The 17615-nt window shown below is 39.6% G+C and overlaps 1 protein-coding gene across 1 annotated transcript; it reads right to left on the bottom strand.

Annotated features, from left to right (window-relative positions):
* Nucleotides 1–837: 837 nt before the first annotated feature.
* LOC121900789 (protocadherin-20) lies at nucleotides 838–4085 on the bottom strand. Its single transcript, XM_042417328.1, has 2 exons — nucleotides 4033–4085; nucleotides 838–3628 (listed from the first exon to the last, which is right to left on the bottom strand). Exons 1-2 carry the CDS (start codon nucleotides 4078–4080, stop codon nucleotides 1007–1009), a joined length of 2670 nt encoding a protein of 889 aa, XP_042273262.1. The 5' UTR covers nucleotides 4081–4085; the 3' UTR covers nucleotides 838–1006.
* Between the last annotated feature and the right edge of the window lie 13530 nt (nucleotides 4086–17615).

A 17615-nucleotide genomic window follows, 5' to 3' on the forward strand; every position in this document is an offset into this window, starting at 1 on the left:
GTATAAAGGAGGGTGATGTAACTTAAAGCAGTTTAATGAAGTATTTTAATAATGAAAGCTTGGACACAATTCAAATTGATCAGCCTGATGAGAATATGTGACTTTTTGCCATACTGAAATGGCATTGAAAGGTTTTACATACATTTCATTATGGTAACTGCTGTGTGCCTTTACAGAATGTAAGTCAGCTTGTTATCATACAGAAATGACAAAACAAACTCAACTCACTTGTACTCAAAGTAAGTGGAGCTTGAGTTGAGATTGTTTTGTCAACTGCTGTCAAGAATAAACTGTCAAATTCATCATATAGAATGCTTTAAAAAGGTATTTGTGCATAGTGTGTTAGTATATAAACAACACAGCTGTAGATTTTGATGTACATTGACACAGTGGGCTCTCCAGTGTTGATGGGCCTTCCCTGGGTAAATCAATTCCAAAATTTATAATATTTAGAATATAGCTGAAATTTGTATTTAAAAGATAGATACAGTATATTTAGATTCCTGATACCATGATACTTGGTAATGTAAAGAGATGCAATTTTTCTAAAACAGTAAAGAAACAAACATTTATTGTGCCTTGAACTGTGTTTTTTCCTTTTCATGCCAATGAAAAAAGTTTTATATAAAGTTGAAAAATACATTGTACAATATTTACATAGGACTGAAGATTGTGTAATCTTCAATGAGTTGCTCTTGTTCTTCTGATATTACTGAATGCCAATACTGAATTTATTGCTAGCTTTGGTTTTCTGACACGTAATAGTACATCCGATATGAGTCATAAAGGGTGTATTATAAAAAGTAGCACTGGGAATTGTACTGCATGCCCATTTCAATGAAAAATCCTGCCATTTAAATCAAATTACAATATATTGCTGACAATAACAACAAATGTATTACCAAGAAAAAAGAGCAACTTCATGTAAGAGCAACACTTCTCACAGTAAGTTTTGTAAACATTCATGTAAACAGTGGAGATATTTGGATGTGTGGACAACTGAATATCAGATGTTTGAGATCTGCCTGAGCTTCCTGTTCACACCCTGCATCGAGTCATTCTTCATTTTTAAAGGTATTTCCACTTCTGATCGTTTCTTCCTGTGCTTTTTAAACCTCTTACAGCATATGTAAGATGTCAGTGTGACAACTGAGAAGAATAGCCCCAGACATGTCACTGAAAGAGCTATGAGGACAGGCTGACAGGAGAACAGCTCATACCTCTCAGGCCCCTCTGTCATCTGACCAATATACCAAGGCCTCTCCTCTACCTCAATATCAGCCTCTTTGGTCAGCAGACTCTGGATGTAGCTCTCGTTGCTCACTGTTTCATTGACAAAGAAGTTAACCATGACTGTTGAGTAAAGTGGCTCTGGCTGACCATGATCACTGACCTTCACCAGAAGGCTGTAGAGGCCGCGGTTGCTGAGCTCCCTCTTTAATGTGATATTTCCTGTTTCTGGGTCAATGGCAAATGACCCTGGCTCACCACCTTTCCTCTTTATGATGCTATAGGCAATCACAGCATTCATGCCTGTATCCTTATCCACAGCGTACACCTCTGTGATCGACGTCCCTGGTAGGGTATTGGGGAGCACTAGCATGTAGGACTGATTGGACTGGGGGAAAAGGACAATGGGTGGGTTGTCATTAACATCCAGCAGCAGCACGGTCACCATTGTGACACAGGAAAGTGCAGGCTCTCCACCATCAATGGCCTCAATCCACAGCTGGTATGTCCCCTGTTGCTCACGGTCTAGTGAGGTCTTGGCCCTGAGTGCGCCTTTGCCTGTGTCAATTAAGAAGATGTCACTGCCATTCAGGATAGAAAGAGCCACCCAGCCATTTTCCCCAGCATCAGCATCTGTCACAGAGAGGACTCCGATCTCACCGTACCCTGGAAAGTTCTCCGGCACGAAGAAGGTGAAGTCCTTATTGATGAAGCGTGGACTGTTGTCATTGCGGTCTTGCACGGTCACCACCACAGTTGCAATTGACTCCCTCCTGGGTGTCCCCTGGTCCACTGCTCTCACTATGAACCGGTATGTCTCTTTCTCCTCGCGATCCAGTGATGTGGCCACAGTCAGAATACCTGTCACACGATCTACAACAAAGATCCCAGGGGCGTCACCTCCAAGGAGATAGATGACCTCCCCTCGGCTTTCACTGTCCTGGTCTGTGGCTTGCAGCTGGGTTAGAAAGGTATTTGGCGGATTGTTCTCCTCTATAGATAGTTCTATCAAAGACTGCTGAAACACTGGAGCATTGTCATTCTCATCCAATACTTGCACTTTTAGGAAGGTCTTGATGACAAGCCCCCGTGTGTTCTTAGCAACCACAATTAGCTCATACTCCTGTGTCTTCTCATAGTCCAGCGGCTCAGTAGTCTCTAGCAGGTATTCATTTTTCAAAAGCTGATAGGGGCCAAGCCTGAAGGGACCAGTACCCTCCAAATGACAGTCCACCCTTTGGTTCCTGTCAATGTTTTTGACAGTAAAAAAAGCGATTGGAGAAAACACTGGCTCAGACTCCTTTATTGTCACCACTCCATCCTTTTCTGGTGCAATATACCGGGGTATGACAGCAGGTGGTCCTGTCACAACTTTAATGATATGAACAGTAACGGTGGCAACAGCAGGTATACAACCAGGTCCATTGGCCAGAACAGTGAGTTTGTAAAACGTGGCTGTGCCAGTGTCTATTTTCCCTGCTAGCTTGATGACCCCTGTGATTCTGTCCAAATGGAACAAGTTCCTGGTATCCCTTGGCACACGTTCACTGTAAGCATAGCTGATCTGAGCATTAGCACCAAGGTCAGGGTCAAAAGCATGTAGACGTGCCAAATGTGCCCCTTTGGTGGTATTCCCATGCAGAGTGACATTAATGTGTGACTCAGTGAATTGGGGGCAGTTATCGTTCACATCTGTGATGACAATTTTTAAAGTAGCTGCGCCAAGTAGAGGGGGGGTCCCTCCATCCTCTGCGATGATATCTGTAATGTATTCAGCCTGTGTCTCTCTGTCCAAAGCTTCTGTCACAATGAGAAAGGGTGTCAGCTCACCCCCATCATTCTCCTCAACATCCAGTGTGAACATGCCAAAGTCATTAACAAGCCAGTAGGTCTGCACTCCATGAAGACCCAGGTCTGGGTCAACTGCTGACTGCTCCACTGCATAACGAGCATTGATGGGTGTGTTTTCTGGGATAGACATAGAGATCTCATCCACAGGGAACTTTGGCCTGTTGTCGTTCACATCCTCAATAACGATCTTAACTTTCACCAGCTGAAAATACTGCTGAGGCAACACAAACACATCCAGTGCGAGCACACATCCCTGTCCCTCTGCGTTATCAGGACAGAGCGTCTCCCTGTCAATCTCTGTAGCAGATGTGTAAAGCTCTCCGGTGGTATTATTTAGGTTCACATACTGTCCACTGACCTTCTTTTGAGGCAGACTGAATAAAAAGGGGGGCTCAACCGTGAAATCCAAATTTAAGTCTACTCCAATGGCCCCTATGAAGGTCCCCCTGGGTAATCCCTCCTTTATCTTATAGATGAGCTCTTTAGCTTGGCTGAAATTTGCAAAACAGGAAAGAGGGCTGGTGTAAAGCAAGATGATGCACAATCCCTGTAATACAAGATAATTACAGATAATACAGTTTAATAAAAGATATGCAGAATTGTGTTCAGCAGTTGAATGAGATTTGCAAAATGAGTTATTTCTGATTCTATATTAGCAGTTGTAAACCCATTTGGGCACTTGCACCAATGATTTAAACTGTAATCATAACACTTAACTCTCATTTTGATTATCATTCTAACTACTCAATCCACAAAGGGTTTTAAGTTTATCTGTATAGGTTAAAGTGCTAAAAATGACACAAGAGTAAAAACAGCATATTGTAGAGGCAGAGGGGCCTAGTCATGTCTTAATAGACAACTTAATAATATTAAACAATATTCACACTATTAAAAAAGGTACATGTAGTTGTGTAAAAGTGTGTATATAAAGTTAAATATTATAAAACTTACCCATATTCCTCCTCTTTTGCTAAGGCTGAGGTGTTTGCTGTTGAACATGTTTATGTCCTAGTCCAGCACTTTCCACTTATAGCAGGAAGAGTGGCAGCTTAAGTAACCCAGGCATTTTGAGTATTGAGCAGCGCAGACCTCTGCTGAGTGCTATGCCTTATTGCTGTCTGACTTGAACAACTCATTCATCCTAGTGCTGGCTCAGGACACTCCCACCATATGCAAATCAGTCCCTCATGCTAACCAATGAGAGCTGATAGCCACTGGGAAATCTACTTGAGTTCACAGATTCCTTTTCACACAAGCTATCAAAGCACATCGAAACACACCTGCATTTTGTGTACACACATATGTTGTCACAAGCAGCAGGATACCTACCACATATTCCTCTGGCGGAGTGAAAGCATATGATCACCATTTGAGCTTATAATGACATGGGAGACTAAGCAAGATGTAAAATATCCACAGCTAAGAGATTACTTTAATCCAGTATTAGTTTTAAAAAAAAATATAACAGATGAAAAAAATAGTACAGAATGAATTACAGTATATGTATGATGATATGATGATGATGTACGATGTTTCTGACAACATCTGGTATTTTACTTTTAAATATATTTACAGATAGAAAGATAGATTATGACAGCATTTAAACAGAGGTTGTTACTCTGTAGTTTACAAACATTGCAACCATAACCAAACTGTAACTGTCATGTAGAGCTTTTATGTATACTGTATGCTGCACATGCATTAAATTATTGCAAAGGAAACTAAAAACGATCATAAATAAAGCCAACAGAGAGGTGATCTTGGCATCATAAGTGGTGCTATGGTCTGATTCTGGATTGAGCCTTTAACTAAATCAACCCCCTAATCCCCATGTGTTCTGAATGCCGGGCCAGCTGTTTGCTGGGATTGGAAGCATACTGCTCAGAGAAATTGAGTGATTGAAGTTCTGTGGAAAAGGGCGGATTGAGACAGTCGAACACACTCATTTTGTCTTATGTGTGGTTTGAGTTGGATCTTTACTGTCAGTCCTCATAAGAGTCTGGATGGACAATACCAAGCTTACACTATTCATGCATTTTATTTCCTTTGTTATTTTGAGAGAATATGTAAACAGGAAAAATCTGCGGTGTTTTTATGAAACACTTTGCATAATATGCAGCATTTTTCAGTGACGTAGACAGTTTGAGTTTATTAATATGGATCATCAACAAATCCCTCTTGCCTCCAGTCTCTAGAGTTGTTTTTGTCCGTGCGCTGAGCTCAAAAATATTTCTGTAAACAGAGACTGTAGGCACAGTAGGCTGGGAGGCTTTAGAGTGTGGGAAAGAAGCAGATCAAATGAGGGTCATTTAAGAGCTGCCCTGAGGTGCAGAGTGTCTGAGGTGTTCAGCTATTGATCATTTATAGTCAGTCCAGAGCAGCTATAGATGACACAACAAAAGCAACATTATTAGTATGTAATGTTGTGAAACAAATTACATTTTAATGTGCTCATTTTCTATAAAAAAAGTATTAGATTGGGTATGGAGCAGTAGAGTTTGTATAAAGACACTACCCTTAACATTTCATTGAATCATTTATAACCATAGAACATGTATAATATTAATACTTTGAGACTGTTTTATTAAAGCAATTCTGGCCACAGCTTTTTTTTGTGTGCTGAATCCATCCTGACCTTGACTGAATGTTCTCCCCTGTCTTCATTTATCTTGGACCACAATAATAAAATGTGTTACAATATGTTATTGTTAAGGCTTATGATTGTGTTATGTTGCTGTGTCTTTGTCATCAGTTCCACAATCAGTGTTTATTAACTGTTGATTCAAACATAAATAAATAAGATCTGCTGTGGAAAAAAAGTCAACCATGAAACATAGGGAGACTGGAATAAAAGACCCCAAATCCATTCCGTCACAAAATAATTACATCATCCATGTGGAACAGAAGATAAGTTTATACAATGTAATGCAGTATCCTGGGATCAGTGACCTTTGTTGTATTTCATCCAACTTTCTTTATCTCCATTTTTTCTCTCATTCTCCATTGTTATTTGTATGATAATGAAAAATGTGATAAAACAGTCCAAAAATGTGAGTGAGTTTTTTAAAATTGCCTTTATCATCTGCAATATTTGTGATTAACAGCTTTACAACATGTCAAGTGCATTCTTTCAACTAAAGTTTGTATGTTTTCCTCTGATGGTGAATTTTGTAATGTAATCCTGTGTGTAAATTGTGGTGGCCTGACCAAAAAAACCCTACAAAGTTTGACTAAGGCCAAGAGGCTGTATTACTTTGGTCTTAATTGCATCATTTGCTGCTCTGAGTCTGTGCGAGATGAGGCTGCGTAATCTCTGCCCAGATTTCCTAACAGATGTCCTGGTAACCTTGGTCCTTTCTTTTAATCAAAGTGCTGCTAAGCTATCTTGATAGCTGTGGGACAGCTCCATGGCTGTTAAGTAAGATGGATATGACCACACAAAATGATCAAGTCAGGAGAAATAGTAGCTCAAAAACTTTGATTAAGAATCTGTGTGGCATCATTAAATTAAGAAACATTAAAAACTGTGCTGTGCACTACAAATGTCTTCCACTGGGAGTTTTTCATTCTATTTAAGCAATTTGACATTTTCAAAAGTAGACAGTACATGCACATATATATATTTAAATATAAAAGGCAAACAGATAGTTTACATTGCCAGGAGCAGCTTGCCCAAAATACTACATAATACTTGTTAAGAAATTAAGTTTCATTTAGGTTCATAGCCTGCTATATAACAAATCTGTCACATTGCTTTGACCTGCTCTAATCAGGCCCCCCCTTGGGCCCATTAGTGCAACTGCGAAAATGCCTCAGAACTCTGCGGAGCTGCACTGCTTGACTAAATTTGATAAGTTGGACGTGTGATAAATTGTCTGAGACACGTATTGCACAAATGAACCAAATGGCCAAAAAAACATTGAACTGTGTTTAGACTAATTACTGTAACTTTTAAAAAGCCAAAAACCAGAAGCCAGTTGATTTGGTTTGTTATCGAGCCAGCTGGAAACACTGCTTCTAAAGTTTTATATCATTCCAGAAATATGCATCAAAGGCTGTGTTGTTAATTCTAATGAAATGACTGTAGAATTGTCTCCTGGCAAATCAATGCACTACAGTCAGACACACTTGTTTTATAACATGTAATTAATCAAACCTTCATTTCCTGTGTATATCACAAAGCAATAACTGCTGCAAATTGAACACAGATTTCAGTTTAATAGAGAACCCCACTGAGTCTATCCAACAGGGCAGAAATCTCATTCTGTCCTCATATATTTTATCAGACAGAGTTGAGACTGAACTTAGGCAGAAAGGCCATGGGACGTACTACTCAAGGTTCTGCTTTACTTTGCAATACCTGGATACAAAATGGACACTATTAGCATATAGATATTCTCTCTTGATGAAGTCCCAGTATGTACTTTTAGCACCAAGATTGGCACATGCAAGAGGGTATAATAACACAACAACTATCCTCTCCTCTATCTTCATTTCTGTCTTGGAACAACTTTGTCCAGCCTGGTGCACTCCGGTATATATTAGCCACAGTGCAGCTGCATCCCTCAGTCTCAAGGGGATAGACTTCATTATTCTCCACTATATGGGTAGCAATCAACAAGCAGGGGTAGAGGAGAGTAGATTTTTGATTAGTTATATCTTTTTGCAAAAAGAGTTATGGTGGAAATAACCAGAACAACAAATGTCTACTTCTCTGGTTCACTTTAATCTGCAATGTCGTTCTTGCTCTGTCACTGCCATCTACTGGTTGAATTAACAAAAAATGAATAAGTAATGTTTCAAGTGATGTTTCAGGGACACATACTATATATAGTATCAATATCAGTGTTTATCACATAACTGGTCCAGATCCATAAAGCTTTGCTTGCCTGTTTCTGGTTGGGCCCATAATGCAATTTGGAACAAATTCTACTGCTTTGTTTTCACTATGGCCTTTGTTCTACAGCATGATTAGATTAGTACAAATGTGAAAGTTGAAACCACAGCTGAAAACTTGTAAGAGTACTTATTCCTGATAAGTATATGATTTGTCATTTTACCTGTGGAGATCCAATTTTCTCAAATAGGGAAAGGTACAAAGGAAAAAATGTTTGAAAATGTCTCTGTGGCTTGCCATCATGGAACCAATTTTGGTGCAAAATGGAGCTGTCCCAACATAATATTATACTACACAATTTCTGAACCCCAAAGGTCTATTTCTATTAACTGAAAAAATACTCAACTGCTCTCCCTTTTTCTCCTCACACCTCCCTGCTGCTCCTCTCCTCCTCCACTCTTCTCTCCCATCAGTTTTCTCCCTTTCTGCTCTTGTCAGCTGCTAAAGATGCATCCTGGCATGAACGTGAGAAAGCTCATCTGGAGGAGCGGGACAGAAACAGGGAGCGAGGATAAAATAACACGAAAACCTTGTGAGCTTGTGTTTGATAGGCAGACAGACAGAGAAAGTGATGGTAAGATAGTGTGAGAGTGTTAAACCTTGGTGTGGTGTGACTGTGCCTTTATGCCTCTGCAGGTGCAGGCTGGATGTATCATTGAGAACAGGTGCTGTGGTAGAATGTATGCCCCTCACAGCTGCAGCCAAGGAGATTACTAGCCAGGCTTCCCAGTAATGAAGTTTCTATCGATTGGCCCACCACAGGTTCTTGTTTCTGCCTGCTAACAGTGTGACTATTTCAAAGCCTCATTTTGAGGTTTTTGAGTACACCAATTAAAGTATAAAATGGAGTTTCCGGGAGGGTACAATTTGCTGATGGAAAATAATCTCATAGCAACTTCTTACACTTCCATAACTCAAAACTGAAGTCAATTTTTGCTTCATCAGTGTAATCCATTTTGCTCTGGAATTACTCTCAAGCAACACTTCACATTCACTGTTGTTTTTTTCTTCTTGTGTTTCTGCTACTGTGAAGAGACATGAGAACAGATGTAAGCCTCAACTCATTTGACTGCTGATATTATTTAAATGTATTGCAGCAGTTTCAACCATAGCAAGTTTAACTACATCATGTAAATTGCAGTATTCTAGTATATTCTTGTGTATTTTTCTAAAACGTATGGGAAATATTCTACCCATAAGGGGCAGAAAGAATGATTAAAAGATTAAAAGAAAAAAGGAAAAAGGAAAAAAGAACATGTGCATTATAATGAAAAAACACTCCCATGTCTGAGTGAATAAAGCTCAGTGAGTATTTTCATATCAAATATTAATTTCCTCTATGATAATGAAGCAGGATTACTTCTCATTATCTTCTTCTTATCTAACATACAAATCTATCCATACATTGTCTCTATGACAAGAAAATCCTCTCTATCATCTTGTACAAATCATAACAGTTTGAGACCTCAGTCACAGGAGCAGCATACATTTCATTTACAGTAAATAATTATTGTCTTTCTTCATGTCCCTTATTTTCAATTGACCTCCTCAGTGTGAGGTCACAGCTGGCCATCTGTGTCAAGAGAACTATTTTCTCAGACAAGGGTGAAATGTTAATCTTACCTTAACAGTAGGCAGCTACTGGGGACCGTTCAATTAGTCTTTGCCATTTGCCAATAGTGTGTTCTTAATGTAATGCTATTCGTATGGGTAATATGTGCATATACACTGCATGTATATGTGTGGCACTTAACATGACATCCTTACCTGAATGGTGTATTGATGCAAAGGGCATATTAGTTGTAATTCTGACATGCACAATAGTGAAAGGACATCTGTAAAAAGCCATTTTGTAATACATATACATATAAAAGTCAGAGAAAATATGATTGTTTCTTGTTTTTTGAATTACTTTAACACATAACTAAAATATTTTTGTAATAAAGACACATTATGTATTCATAGATGCAAATAAGACTTAGAACCCACAACTTAAATGTAGTGAGATTGGAGCATATGTTCCAAATCTATGCGTAAGAATTTACATACATACTATATGTGCATCTGTATGCAATAAATTAATTTAACTTATTGCATCTGTTCTACATCCATCTGTTTTTGCATGCAAACTCATTTACAAGAAGGAACAACCTCCAAAACACCATATATGGTTACCAACGTCCCTTAAAAATGTATAATAGCCTTAATGTAGTACTTGTGAGAACATGTAGCAAGTGAGAAAGATTAAAAAAAAAACATGAAACCATGAAATTCGAGTATTGCTAAACTGTGTTCAGCTAAAGCAGATATGTTTTATGTAGCAAAATAATACATAAAAGGCTTTGGCAGGGGTGAAAGAAAAATGTGACCTTAAAGTGATGACAAATTATGGCGCTGAAAAGAGACATCGAGCACAGTCCCACTTGAGAGTCTTCCATAGATGATGAAATAGTAAAAGTTACTGTAAAGATGTCTTTGAAAAGAATAAACCCTGAAGACAACTCTTTCAACCACAACTGAGGTTGAATAACTTAATTTCAGACTTCAAATTTCAGAGCAAGAAATCTAGTTTTAAATGAAACTCACCTAAAAATGTTGAATTAAACCATGTCTGATGGTTAACAACAGTGTTGGAGTTTTGGTGTCTGTAGTTTATGAAATGATTTACCCTTGGGTACACTCGTCTAACCGGAGGGGCTTCTTTTTTTTATCTTTATGGTGATTCAAAATGCACACCCATTCTTATGCACAAGCAGAAATAGATGATTATGATTTTTGAGTTGAGTGTACTGTGCACACGCATGGATGAAAAATGACGCCCCTGATTTTTAACCAGCTGAACTATGGAGGATTTCTCAGCTGCATCAGCTCTCACACAGAAAATAACTAGATATGAAGTTCAGTTGAGGACATCAGCTGGATCAGAATGTTTATCAAATTTTTGAAATGTAACTCTACATTACTGACATTATTTTAGTCTGCATGCTGCCTCTTTTAAGTTTATATCATTTTGTCATTTTGCCAGTGTGAACATGTGTCTTGGTGTAAAACATTTAAGTACTGTATGGTAACCAGTTTGGACTTTTTAACTTTAAGGAAACTTTTGTCTCCACAGATTAATTAAATCGGAATATTTTGCAGATTCTTCCTTCAGCCCGATGTTCTTTCTGTCTCTGATCTTTTGAGTTCAACTGCACTGAACATGTAGTCTGGTGGTTAAGTACACCTCACAAGAACACTGAACAGGAATATTGAGATGATGCATCGAATCCCAGCAGAAACAGAAGGAGTCACACAAAGTACATTCATTCTTTTTTTTATATATTCACTTGTCTGCAAAAAAGAATCAGCATCAGTTCACATTTGCTAGCTTCGTTGCAGCGGTGGGCTTTGGTGGTTTTGATCTCCACCTTAGCATGAAGGTCCTGTATTTTAATTGAATGTGCTAATGTGCTAATGTGCTCACTTGAAGATATCCAGTGAAGGACAAAATGAGAGATCCCAAGTGAAAAAGTGTGAGTGAGTGTAAACTATGCATAAATGCCCTGGGGGATCTGCATAAATGCTATTTCAGATTTTGAGAGGTGGGTAAAAAGGATTTATCTGCATTTAGCTTCTGCTATGCCCCTGCATGGCCTCTTGAAAGGACGCTTTAAATCTTGGATCTGAGGTTACTGTTTGTTACCATCACTTGGTCACTGGAGCCACAAAGTCCAAATTAGGGGCAACATAAAAGGCTGTCATAAAATCTGTGCCTGGGCATTTCTCGAACACATCAGATATTCACAGCTTGAAGGGTTGAAGGGTGGGGGTGGGGGGGGGGGTTACTTACTGTAGAGACAAGTTGAGAGTTTAGCATCTTACCGTGGCAGCTGGCACCTCTATTAATGTTACAACACATACATGACTCACATATGACCTCAAGGTCTCTTTTTGTGACTCTAACAGAAGAGGCTAGGGATCTAGAACAATATCCCAGGAACAGCACTGTGCTGTAGCATGATCTTTTTAGCTAAAGTTGGAACAACAGTTGGAAAAATTACCTTGCAAGGCAGCTGGATTCGTGAGATCATGAGATCACACAAGAATCCATGCTTCAAGTTAAGCTTATGTCCGAACCACTGGTGGTTCGGACCAACCAGCCTCCTATGAGGATTCTCGTGTGATCTCGTGATCTTGTGAATCCAGCTGCCTCACACAGTGATAGACAGATGGTTCATCCAATCACCTGCTAAGTATTTTTGTGAAAGTGCCTGCCCTTTTCCGAACTGTTTCCAAGGACGACTTCTCAGATGGTTCTGTGTAACAAACCATCTGGCATGTCAGGTTACTGAAAAGCACCTGAAAAGCTCCCCACACAAAGGTGCAGTCAAGTGACTCATTATGACTGAGTCACCAAAATATGAAAAGGGGACAGATGAGAACTAATTGCATGCCAGGTAGCTGAAGTCGAGCCCCGCCCCTCCATGTGCTGTGACAAAAATGCACCCATGGCGGTGAGATCATTCTTGAAGGCACAGCACTTGACAGTTAAGAGCAACGCACTGTGCTCAGCACACACATGTGCAAAAGGTCATCACTCCAATTCCTCCCATGTTCTGGATGTCCAAAATACTTGATGTGCACCTGAAAAATACAGAATCAGAATACATGCAAGTCCAGTATTTTGTTGAATATTACTAAATGAATGTGCACATGTTTAGCAAATCAAGATCCATGTGTCCCTTCTACTTAAAATAAATTGATACAAAAATCCTATAAGCTGCCAGTGGGCATTGTTATCTGCTTAGCTTTGGACTGTCAAGATTTTGTCTGTTTGTTAAAGGTTTTATAGAGACAGTATGGTTTTATTACCAGTCAAGAAGGACACAAGCACAATACTGGCTGAATCATAAAGATTTCACCAGGAAGATATTTGAAGCCAGTACAGTACAGCTTCAGTAATTGGAAATGACAAACCTGCCTCAGCTATTTGCTAATGCAGCTGATGTTCAGCAATACATCATCGGGATGCTGTTGTTGTGTTGTTTTTATTGGGAACGCTGAAGTGGTCTGATGTGACAGTGTGAGTGTAGATCTTGTGAGACAATGGACTCGCTCAAGGTCATATCTGACTAGACATTATGGCAGAGCCTATCTGACTGTCTGAGGTGGGGTCTGGGGAGGCACAGGGGGAATAAATACAGTATGTGCTTCCTGTCCTCTCCCTGCATTCCCCTCTGTGGTTAGCATGCTGAGTAGGGACCTCTAAGATACATTTTGCTTCATCTTTTTGATTACTTAATGTTCTGCACTTACTTGCTAACATTTGTGCAGTGGTATGCAGGCAGCTTTATTTGCACAGTTTGCTTCCTGTTCTTTCTGTGTGCACATGGGCATTATGCATTTGGATCAGCATGGGAACAGCCTGCACTAAACTACATAATTCTATGCCAGCAAGCTCTCCAGGTGATGTATGTCCTTCTGCCCTCTGGAGAGTTACGAGCGGGATGGAACGAAGGCAGAATGTGGATCCTCTAGTGTCCTTTTGATGGCATCTTTATTACCTATTTGTGACATTAGATCGAGAGCCCAAGGAAACTGCCAGGGAAGAGAAGGCTGTGTATCTGCTTCTGTATGTGCGTATGGGTACATATGTATATGTGTGTGAAGGAGACTGGAGGAGGAAAATGGGGAAGAGGACAAAACAGTTGGTGATCCTGGACAGAAAAGCAAAGGTTAAGTAAAGATGAATTGGGCATGACGAGAAGAAAGTAGGCAAAAAGGAAGTGGAACAGAGGTTGAGATGGAATGGGGCACTTGGGAGGAGGGGCATCAGATGAAAAGGGTATTTTCTCTCCCAGGGGTCAAGCTGTCAGAGCAACTCGGTGGCATTTGTTGTCCCACCTTTCCACTGTGACCTTACATTAAGCCAAGGGGAAACAAGAGACAGGCACACTGGCTCATCATCAATATCACATCTGACACCATCTCTCTCTCGCTCTCTCAAACAGACACATGCCAACCTATCAGTCCATGATGTGCACTTGCAAAGCCAGACTGCAATCTGCAGGCTCAGTTTTCACTGCAGGATTTAGGCCTGGAAAAGCAAACTGTGGGGAGTGTTTAATTGATGACTTGCTGCCTCTAAACTCCACAACCTCGTGAACACCTGTTTTCACTAGATGTTATGGATATAAAATGAATCATGATTCAGACACTATGTGGCTTATTTCACAGATGTATTCAGAACCTAATTTCATAAACTATGACAAATGTGATATTTCAGGAATAGCTGACGTTTTTTTTTTTTTTTTTAATTTAAAAATCATTGGTAAAGGCCAGTGACAGCCCAGTGAATGGTGCATTTGTGCTGTCAGGTGTAGGAGAGATTTATATTGATGTCTAAGTGAAGAAGAGAACTGTCAATCATCTACTGTACAGCCTAGCTGAAATAATATCTGTCTCAAGCAAATGCCTATTAGCAAATACCATCTGTCTCAAGCCTAGGATTGTGAGGATAAATCATCTTGACCTCTACATTTATCAAACCTGTTAAACCTCTGTGGATTATGGAAACTGATTTTCATAACCAATAATTATGAAGAAATTCTCATTTTACAAATTCCTGCAATACAAGGTTCCTTTAAAAACATTTTTTATTTATGAGGTCAATGTAGAAAATATATCAATTCTTATCATAGAGTAATAAGACAGTGAACACCTTCACCCGCTTCCAAACACCTCTCCCTTGCTATCACACACACATTCACATTTCAACCCCCACATTGTTCATCCTTCATCCCCCATTGTTCACGAGAAACAAAAAAAGACCTCCAAATGATGAATTCCCTAGTAACCTGTCTCAACTGTCCTCCCTCTGTTTGATTGTCAGCATCGTTTACCCCTGCCATATTTTCTCACTTTGCTAATTTACCCGCAAGGTGAGAGGATGCTGGGAAGCTCCTAAAAGTCCTCTGGCTCCAGATGTCTGGACCAGATGTCCCATTATTTCTGCAGTGGTCCTGTGATTTTATTTTTATCTGTTTCCAGCTCTTTGCACCTTTACTAACCCTGTGTCACACACACACACACACACACACACACACAGACTCACACACATACTGTACACATACCACAGTAGACTGTTGGACACTCGCAAACTGTGCACAAATACATACACATGAATGCAAATGGATTCACTGACGAAAACATCCTTTGGGATTTGCACCACGTTTAGGATTTATTAAAACATATCCTAATTAAAAGTTAACAAGAAAAGTGTGTACCCTCTATTTACCAACTTAATTCAACATATGTTCTTTTCCAACTTGTATGTTATTCTAAGAGAATGTAAATGAGCCTTCCAATTACACACCCTATTAGATAGATGACAACTTGCCACAGTAACCATGGCGTGGTTTTGTCGTTGCTATGCAGTACACACAAAAACTGGTGCAGAACCTATAGCTTTTTGATAAGTGTCAATGTTCATAGTCACAATAGCAATTTACATCAATCACTTAATTACTTAACAGTTAAGGATTGTTAATATCTACTTGAAGGAATAATTCAGATTTTCACATGAGAAATTATCAAGTTGTTATGTGAATCTGACCATGGCATGTTTTGGTAGGGCTGGATGATATCACTTAAATTGTACAAACAAATAAATAAATTGTCACATTTAGCTCTGTGACAAACTGAAAGCACTGAAAGGGAAATTAATGCACTGATGAAATCATCAGTGCATTAATTTTCCTTTCAGTGCCGTTTTACCTCTCATTTGCTTGTCCTGATTAATAGCACTATAACCAGTACAAAAATCTGATCTTCTGGACTGTGCACTAATTGTTTATTTAATCATCTGCTTAGATGTAACTGGTTATTGTAGTTACATTCAGTTTGAAATATGAGCATATTTTGGTCTGTAGGAGATTCATAATGTCAGTAATTTAATACATGTAGGTCACTGTCCACCCTTATTCACACTGTATTTCTAAGAGAATTGCAGGAGCACAAAATTGATTCAAGAGAAAGATATATTTAATCAATATTTAATTAGTTTATTTAAAAAAAATACATCTAGTAAAATATCATCATTGCATTCTTAGAAATCTCTCATGACTCCATCTGTGTATCAAAACAAACATTTATGGGGTCTGTGCCTAAAAACTTCTTCTGCAATGTGTGCCATGTTCTCTTTGGTGTAGGTATCAGGGTGGCATCAGGCTGGTTAAGAAAATGTAATTTGCATCATTTAGATGTCAGCCCGAGCAGGAGGTTTTTGCACCGTTAATAGGTATGGTGGAACACACAAACCCTCAGAACGTACACATGCTTTACAGCTCCTACCATGAAAAAGTGCACAACTACCTTAATTAAGTCTTTCATTGTACTCATCTGTGAAGCACCTTTCAGATGTGCGTTTTGATCACATTGCTGTAATGCAAGTGCTTGTAACTAATGAGCAGCATCCATTCATGGAGCTCCTGCTGAGCTAGCCACCACTAGATGGCAGTGAAGCACTGTGTCAAATATGTGCCTCGCCATTATGTGTTTGCCGTTGTCACTGTTGGTTGGTCCTATCTTATCTTCTCTCAGATCCTTCTTTCCCATTGTAGCACGGGAAGATAAAACCTGCCAGTGCAGACCGGTATCATTTAGGGATCTGTTGCTGCTGACAGCACACGGATAGTTAGAGCAGAGATAGAGAAAGTGAGAGAGAGGGAGAGAAGAGGAAAGTGAGAGGAGAGGACACCGAGAGAAGGAAAGCAGGGGAGAGATAGAAGAGAGGGGTAGCAGCAGAGTAATTGGCCTGAGATGTGCTGCTAATGCAGCCTCATCGTCATTGTATTCTTTCTACAAGCACACTCTCCTGTCTGTTAACCATACACACCCTGTTTCTAGCTACAATCTCCTCCCTCCTCACTCTTTCTTTTCTTCCGCTTGACTCTCTCCTTTACCACAGTCATTCAAAGCACCTTCTGTCCTCTTTGACCTTCTCAAGTTGCCTGACCCTCTCTTCCTACACTTCCCGTCCTCGCCCTTTGCATACGGCACCTCTTGGTTTGTCTTCATCTGACACCTCTAAGGAATGAGCATCAGGGATGAGCACCTAAAGGTTGAAGGGCAAGAGGACTCCCACAGGGACTTCTGTTCAGCTTTGACCTCTTTGTGCTTCCTGGCTGCTGGCTGGAGAAGGGGGCTGTGAAACTGCTTAACATAGTCACAGCAAATGTTTTTTGTCATTTACAGAAGATGTTCTACATATAACAATTAAAAACTATTGGATTTTTTAAAAATAATTCTGACTAATTACTCATTTTGGTTAAAAATCACATATATTTTTGGTTCCTTGTTTGGTTTGATAATCATCTCTACATTCTAAGATGCAAAACTAAGAGTCTACCAGTCTGATTCTATGGTCATGCAGCTTGATACACCCAAGAACACTAAAGTGGTTTTAACCAATTGAGCGACTGACAGTCTTTAGAGCCATGAGCTCTCACTATACAGGCTAAAATGGTTGAGATTAAAACAATGCGAACCAATAGCTAGCACTAGCATGACAAAACAAATGAAATGGTGTCCTCTGTGATGCAAGAAAGACTCTAAAAGCTCTCTAGATAGAGGATGCGACATATACAGTGATTGT

The sequence above is a fragment of the Thunnus maccoyii genome, chromosome 1, assembly GCF_910596095.1.
Source record: "Thunnus maccoyii chromosome 1, fThuMac1.1, whole genome shotgun sequence".
Classification (NCBI taxonomy): domain Eukaryota; kingdom Metazoa; phylum Chordata; class Actinopteri; order Scombriformes; family Scombridae; genus Thunnus; species Thunnus maccoyii.